The 7,976-nt window shown below is 60.9% G+C and overlaps 2 protein-coding genes across 2 annotated transcripts; both read right to left on the bottom strand.

Annotated features, from left to right (window-relative positions):
* Positions 1–404: 404 nt before the first annotated feature.
* On the bottom strand, positions 405–2,158 carry LRRC26 (leucine rich repeat containing 26; the record flags this gene model as incomplete). Its single annotated transcript, XM_082067631.1, has 2 exons — positions 405–685; positions 1,606–2,158. The coding sequence occupies 2 exons, from the start codon at positions 2,156–2,158 to the stop codon at positions 405–407; spliced, it is 834 nt and encodes a 277-aa protein (XP_081923757.1).
* Positions 2,159–6,716: 4,558 nt separating this feature from the next.
* Positions 6,717–7,223, bottom strand: RNF224 (ring finger protein 224; the record flags this gene model as incomplete). Its single annotated transcript, XM_082067518.1, has 1 exon — positions 6,717–7,223. The coding sequence occupies one exon, from the start codon at positions 7,221–7,223 to the stop codon at positions 6,717–6,719; it is 507 nt and encodes a 168-aa protein (XP_081923644.1).
* Between the last annotated feature and the right edge of the window lie 753 nt (positions 7,224–7,976).

The following is a 7,976-nucleotide window of genomic DNA, read 5'->3' as shown; positions in this document are numbered from 1 at the left end:
GTGCACTGAAATGCACCCAGAGGAATACAGTGTGTCCTGGGATGTCCACAGGGGATCCTGGACTGCACCGAAAGGCACAGAGGGGTACACTGTGCATCCCAAAAGGCATACTGAGACCCTGGGGAGCAGATGTGGCAGGACAGGGTGAGCCAGAGGAGAAGGGGTGTGCAGGTCTGGGGGTGTCCTGCGGGACCCTCCCAAACACAGACAGCAGCTGGGTCAAATCAAGCTGCTCCCCCCAGCAGTGGGGCAGAGGGAGCTTGGCATCATCTCAGGGGACTCCAGGAGGAGGAAAAAGAGTGAGTTCCAGAAACAGAGCATCCTCTCACTGGTCCACAGGGAAATGTTTGCAACAGGGGTGTGCAGCCAGCTGGAGAAGGTCATGGACCACCGCCCGCCCAGGGCTAAAGCCTGGTTGCCCTGCTGCAGCGGCCCCTGCAGACACGGGGTCTCCTCCAGAAGTGGGGCTCCTTGCACAGATGGTGGTAAATGACTACAATGTAACCCATGAAGATGCAGAAGAAGATGCTCGCCATGAAGGAGAATGGTCCGATGATCAAGAAGGCGATGTAGTGCCGGACAGACAGTGGGACCTCCTGGCACTGCCTGAAGGACTCATTTCCAAAGGCCATGATCGGATACCTGTTCATCTGCTCCGGGACTCTGCAGAGGAGTGAACTCTTATCTGGAAGAGAAAAGCAGTGCTGATGGGCACGCTGGGCAGCTGGGGCAAGGCGGGTGTCAAGCACAGAGAGGATGGCAGGTCTGTATGTGGCAGATGGGACCAGGGCAGCACAGGGACCAGGTTGGCCACGATCACCCAGAGCAGGGTAAAAAGAAGGGTAGCAGTCAGCGTTCAGGGCTCATCTATGTCCTGCGCCCTGGGGAGTGGAATGGGATAGTGACGTGGGCATAGTGCTGGAGGGGGCACTGGAAAATGGGTTTGGGGCAGGATAGGATGGGGTAGGATGGTAGATGGGACAGGTAAGGTGATGGGCCTGATTTCCAGGGGACAGACGTGGGCAGCAGTGAGCAGCCAGTCTGGAGATGCCACAGAAGGTCCCAGCCAGCACAAGGCACCCAAGCTAGAAGGAAGCAGGAGTGGGTGGCAGCAGAGGAAGAGACACCACTGGCAGAGTTGTCTCTCACCCAGGTTCATGAAGGAAGAAATTTAGGATCAAACCCATGTTCACAAAGGCACTGGGGCAGGGGTTGAAGGCACTGAGTCCTGGCTAGGTCAGCGGTGATGCCCATCGTGACACACAGTTTCATCGTGCCCCCTCAGGTGCCCATTGCCCTCACCACGGCAGGACTGGTGCCACTACTGGGGACAGCACTGGCTGCCTGTCCAGGCAATCTCTGCTGGTGACCAAGGACCAAGGGAGGGCAGCAGGGACCAGACCCAGGAGTGAATCTATCCAAGCAGGATGCTGCCATGGCCTCAGGACAGGTCCCGGGGAAGCTCGCTTTACCCTGATGGGCATCAACTGCACAAGCCCACGGTCAGCAGGCATCCATGTGCTGAGTCCTGCCTCAGCACCAGTGGGGTGACCAGCCAGTGTGGAGCAGGTGGGGGCTTCGGGACATGGTCCTCCGGGCACTCACCTTGCACTTTCTCCCTGTTGTGGCTGAGCCAGCGCCAGAGGGGCAGGATGTCACAGCTGCACGCCCAGGGGTTGCCCCGCAGGAGGACGGCTCGCAGCTGGGGCAGGGCGCCCAGCACGCCCGGGTCCAGCTGCCCCAGCTTGTTGCTGACCAGGTTGAGCGTGGCCAGGCTGGTGAGGGGCAGGAAGGTTTCGGGGCTCAGCGTGGTGAGGTGGTTGTTGCTGAGGTCCAGCTCCTGCAGTGCCCCAAGCCCCAGCAGCGCCCGGCTGTGGATCATCCCCAGGCGGTTGTGGGACAGGCTGAGCAGCCGCAGCCCGGGCAGGGTGAGGAAGGAGCGTGGCCCCAGCACAGTGATGAAGTTGTAGCCCAGCCACAGGGTGCTGGTGTTGGCCGGCAGGCCCTGGGGCACCTGGCGGAGGCCACGCTCGCTGCAGTCCACCTCCTCGGCAGAGCAGCGGCAGACAGCGGGGCAGGCTGGCGAGGGCAGCGGGTGCAGGAGGAGCAGGACAAGCAGGCCGGCCAGCACATGTCTGGGTGCCCCCCAGCAGCCCATGGCTTCCCACTGAGGCAGCGAGGGCTCCCTGACCTCCGGTGCTGGGATTCCCCCACGGACAGGATCCCCGTGCCTGTCGCCTTGCCCAGCCACCGTCCCTGCCCTGCGCTGTCTGTGCCAGGTGCTGGGCAGTGCCGGCTGCAAGGGGAGCAGGGGGACGCGCTCGGCTCCGTCCAGCCGCAGCGTTGCCCCTGTGCCGCTCGCCGCCACCCTCCGTCTGCAAACCCGGCGCAGGCTGCGCTCCCAGCCCAGTTTTTCTTGGGGTGGAGCTGTACTTTTTCAGCAAATATTTTTGCAGCGATGCCTGCCCTGGCAAGGTGTGGAGCTGTGCCCTTGTTCCCTCCCTCTGCCAGGCACTGTTCCAGCCAGGTAGGCAGCCAGCTCTGCATGGCCTGGGATTAACTGCTTGTGTGCGCTGCAGGCTGGAGAAAAGCAAAGCCAGACCCATCTCTTGGCCTCCATCATCCCCACAGGGCATCCTCCATGGGTATGCTGCCTCACCAGCCATGTACGAACAGCCTCTCCTGGTGTATGGAGCTAGAACCCTCATAGCTGGCTTGGTTAGGACAAAGTTTGAATTGCATTGTCAAAAGGTCTAACCCCACCTTCTGTACTGGCCCACCATGCCCAGAGGTCCTCAATGGGAAGCTCTGCTGGGAGCCATGGGCCACCTCACTGAGCCCATCTTTTGGCCAGGTTCTGTTTGCCCCTGGCATGAGAACACAAGCCACGCCAAAATGAGGAGGGTTGGGATGTTAGTCCCATGGGCCACCCAGCTCCTCCCCAGCAGGATCACAGGTCTGTGTGCACACAGGGAGACACCCAGGAGCCCCCACATGAGCAGGTATGGAAAAGGTGAGCTCGCTGGGCTACAGGCGCCCAAAACTTGTTTGTCCTTGCCCTGGCACAGCAGCTCCAGTACAAAAGGGCTCAAAGTCTGCCCCCACCCTGTTTACACCTGCTCCAGTCTCAAAGCTGTCTGCAGCCCTGCAGCAGAAGGCTAGAGATGAGAAGAGTCACCCCCCAGCACCCACCATCCCTGGCAGAGCTCAGGGGACACAGGGGGACCAGGGGACATGGCTGGCAGCACCTCATCCCCCTGGCAGCCCAGAGCAGGGACCTGGAACAGACACCATCCTCCACTCACACCCTTGCAACTCCTGTCTCATTTGGGACCCCAGTGGTCACGGTCATGGAGAAATCACTGTCACCTCTGCCCCATGGCCAAAGGGCTGGAAGGGCAGGGAGGCAGCACACAGCTGCACCCAGGACAGGACCTGGATGTCCCCAAAGCCAGGGCAGAAGCAGCAGGGAGGAGGTTTATTAATAGCATCCAGAGGAGCTTTGGTTTGTTTATCTATCCTACAGCAAACTCGGTTTGCTGCATTAATCCCCATCTGGAAATAATTCAGAGGAATCCTCCAGCCCAGCCCAGCCCAGCCCCGGAGCAGGGCACAAACCCACAGCCACGTGCAGCTGTGGCACCAGCTCATCCCACCCGCAGCTGCAGGCTCTATGGGGACCTGAGTTTTTAGGGGGCCCTGTCTCAAAATGCTCTTCCTCCCCAGGGGTCTCATTACCCACCGCCTGCAGATATCCAGGATCAGGTGAGAAGTGCAAAATTCCTCGGGGAGGGGAAAAAAAAAAAAAACAAAACAGAAAAGAAAAAGCACTATTAAAACTAAGGCCATTTCCAATTTTTGTTCTCAGAATGCCCCGGAGGCTGCAAACCCATCTCAGCTCCTCCGCCAGCCCCTCTCTGTCGCCCCACTGCACACCCCCATGGCACATGGCAGGAGAGCTGACCCCAGTGCCTTGCCTGCCAGGGACACTGGACCAGTGCAGGGCTGGTGCTGGTTGTGCCTCTCCATGCTCCTGTTTTTCGTGTATCAGCTGCACCCCACTGCAGTCGCAGGCTGGTGACACTTTGGGGTGCTGTACCCCAGCAGAGCCACCACTGTCCCTTCACGCACACTGCCAGTGCTCAGCAGAGCATGGGTCCCTGTCACTGCCCCCCTCTTTGGAACAGGGGTCCCAGCACCATGCAGGGAGAACCCAGGCCCCTGTCCCCAGCCAGGGATGCACCCACCGGTGCCCCCCTCCCCCGCTGCAATGCCTCCTCCTGCAGTTTTGGGCTCCACATGGAACAGTGCAGCCCGGCCCCGGGGCCAGCACCAGGATAGGCTGTTCGGAGCATCCGCTGTGCTCGAGGGGACCATGCTGACTGATGGAGGAGTCCCCCAGGGCACAGGGCTCAACACCAGCCCTGCTCTGGCCGAGAGGAGTAAATCGGGATGCCCAGCCATCATGCCAAGACTGTTCCCACAAGGAAGTGATGGAGGGGCAGATGAACTTCTTCAGAGACTGGCCCCTGGATGGGAGCAGCAGGGATGTGCACAGAGGCACACAGTGAGGGCCAGGCTCCACAGCATGGGCCTGGTGCTGGGGGGACGTGGTGGAGCAGGGATGGGAGCATGGAGACAAAGACCTGGCTGTAGGGACAGGGCACCATGGGTCTTTGGCATCACCATTGAACGACCCAAGGTGCTGGGCTGGGCACAGAGTCCTGGTGGCACCTTTGTACGGAGCTGTGCCCGCAGTCAGGATGGGCCCATCATAGACTCTTCCCTCCGCTCACTGTGAATTACCAAGGGACAGTGAGACCCTGGGCAGGCCTGGGGTGCACATGAAGATGGACAGGAAGGTGCTTTAAGACTCTGTGTCAGCTTTTGGCCCATCCTTGAAGCCTTTAAATTACTGCATGTTTTCATGTAATTAACGATCCAAGACAGGCAGATGCCAGCCCCATGGAGTCCCTAAATCACACCATAGCTGGAGCTCCCCAGCTTGGGCTCTGCTGCACACGACTCAGAGCTCTGACTTTCTTACAGCAGGTGACACCAAGTGGCAGAATTGTGCATGGGCGCTGAGCATGGTGTGGGTGCTGTGCATGGTGTGGGTGCTGTGCATGGTGTGGGTGCTGTGCATGGTGTGGGTGCTGAGCACAGGGTGGGTGCTGTGCACAGGGTGACTGCTGTGCACAGGGTGGGTGCTGTGCACAGGGTGGGTGCTGAGCACAGGGTGGGTGCTGTGTGCAGGGTGGGTGCTGTGTGCAGGGTGGGTGCTGTGCACAGGGTGGGTGCTGTGCACAGGGTGACTGCTGTGCACAGGGTGGGTGCTGTGCACAGGGTGGGTGCTGTGCACAGGGTGACTGCTGTGCACAGGGTGGGTGCTGTGTGCAGGGTGGGTGCTGTGCACAGAGTGACTGCTGTGCACAGGGTGACTGCTGTGCACAGGGTGGGTGCTGTGCACGGCGTGGGTGCTGTGTGCAGGGTGGGTGCTGTGCTGAGCATGCTGCATACAGTAGGGGTGCTGTGCATGGGGGGGTGCTGTGCACGACATGGGTGCTGGACTCAGACCACAGCCCTGGCACTGGATGCTGGGGACAGCCAGGCACCAGGACTGTGCAGGGGACATGAGCTCACTGCTGGGCACGGGCTGGGGTTCCCTGCTGAGCCTCAAGGTGCAGCCGGTGGTGCCTGATGCTGAGAAGTTGCAGGAGCTCATAAACCACATGGAAAACAGATGCAGAAAATGGACGCAGAGGAAGAATCACAAAAGCTGCCCAGGCAAAACCAAGCCCTGCTCCAGAACTGTGTTAAATTCCCCCGATGCAACCCAGTCCTTCCCCATTTGGCCTCTGTTAAGCCCACACTCGGCTGTGTGGGCTCTCGTCTTTGCACTCCCCGTCTGGAGTCGGGCAGGGAAAGTCATGGAAAGACATGACCTGGAAAAGCAGCGGAGAGGCTTCTGTCCAGGCTCCAGGCTGTGTGCAGGCAGGGATGTGGGGAGGGCCAGGCAGGAAAACCAAACCTGGCACAAGCCACGGAGCACAAGACCAAGCCAGAGCTCCCACAGGCTCTTTCATCCTTGATTTCAACTGTCCAGCTACCCCAACACCCAAATTTCTCATGCAAATGGCCAGCAGAGCAAACGCTGAAAGGAAAGCAATGCGGCAGGGATGGTCAGTTGTCCCCGTCCCACTCCCACCGCAGGCAGGGCTCTCCCCGGGCTACCTGGGGCTTGTTGATAAATCTGACCAAGACGTGCAGCCCAGCAGAGCCAGCAGAGCCTTGTTTAATAGACATGAAGCTTTCAGGGTGCCACACACTCCCCGGAGCATCCCTGTGTCACTGCTCTGTGCCAGGCTCCCATGTCCCCTACCTGGGGGACACTTCCAGGGGTGTCCGTGCCACATGCACGGAGAAGCCAGGTGTGGGCAAGCCCTGGGGACATCCATGGTGGCTGGACCGGGTTTCTGAGTTGTCAGAAGGGTGGGTGGGCAGGATGACAGTGTGGGGACATCCTCATCCCCCCCGCATCGCACCCCAAATCCCGGCAGGATGGACAGCGAGCCCCGAGCAAGCTGGAGCCCGTCCCAGGCTGCCAGCACAGCCCCACCGCTACTGTCCACACCTGAGTCTGGGGCATGGCGTGAGGTCCCCCAAAACAGTCTCAGACTGCACCGCAGGAGCTCAGCTGCCTGCACCCCCTGTGCTCAGCTCTCGAAGGCCGCTGTCACCCCACAGCACAGGCACGGTCGGCAGCAGCTGCGTCGGGGGAATGGTGCTGGAGGCACCATGTCTTGGCACAGCCCCACTGGCTGTTGGGTCACCACCTTCTCTTTGCACAAGGCCTTGGTGGCCGAGTCAGGCTGGGACCTACCAGCCACCCGGGGATGCTCCTTGTCAGCCTTGACAGCAAGGAAGGTGGCCAGGTCGAGGTCGAGCATGGCGACACCACCACGCGGCGTGGGGGTATTTTGGCGGCACTGCGGGCAGGGGATCCAGCGCTGCTCGTTGGCGATGGCATCGAGGCGTTTGAGGCAGGCTTGGCAGAAGGTATGGCCGCAGTAGAGCCGGCGTGGCAGCCGGCTGCACAGGTCGTAGGAGGAGTAGCAGATGATGCACTCAACCCGCTGGCTGCCCCGGCTGGGGGTGCGCGAGTGTGCCCCAATACACGGCCCTGCGTCCTCTGCCCTGGGGCTGCTGCTGGCCTGGGACATGCTGGGAAGGGGAGGGGAGGGTGAGACGAGCCAGCAGACCCATGACCCAGGTGTGGGATGTCACCTCTTGTTGCATGCGATGTGTGGGAGAAATGGGGATCAGCCCACGTGATGGGGGCAGCAGCAAGTTTCTAGGGGCATAGAGCTCCCTGCCCAACATCCCTGCCTGCTCCTGCCTGCCCCATGGCCAGCCCTGCCTGGGAGAGCAGGACCCTGCAGCTACACTGTGCCCTTCCCACTTCCCTGGGGTGTGACCTCCCTGGTTCCACCCTGCATCTCCACCAGGAGCTCTGGCAAATGCCCCTCACACCACATGGGAGGTCGGAGGTCTCAGCCTGCCCAGGCGCTGGGCCAGTGGGCAGCAGCAGAACAGCTGGGGGGCCGGGGGGCAGCGCTCAGGGGACCCGGCAGTGCCACAGCCCACCCTGAGTGTGCCAGGCTGCCATGGATGGCTGTCAGCAGCAGAGCATGGGTGTGCATGCTGCCTGGGAGGAGTTGAGAGGTCCAACCTCATCTAAAGCAGGGTCTGGTACCAACCAGGGTATTTACAAACTGTTCCAGGAGGCCACCACATCCTCACTGCCTCTCTGTCGATGACCCCAAGTATTCTGATACATGCATGCATCCCTCTCCTCCTCTCCCCCGCTTTTCCCCAGCCCTACCTGTCCTGAGATGCTCCCCAAGTTCCCCAGGGAGGTGGTAGAAGGTCTGCACCGTCCAGGGGGCTGTGGCAGTCCCGTGGGGAGCATGGGG

Source organism: Streptopelia decaocto, assembly GCF_964273445.1.
Source record: "Streptopelia decaocto genome assembly, chromosome: 17".
NCBI classification, from domain to species: Eukaryota; Metazoa; Chordata; class Aves; order Columbiformes; family Columbidae; genus Streptopelia; species Streptopelia decaocto.
This window is presented reverse-complemented; position numbering and strand designations above follow the sequence as displayed.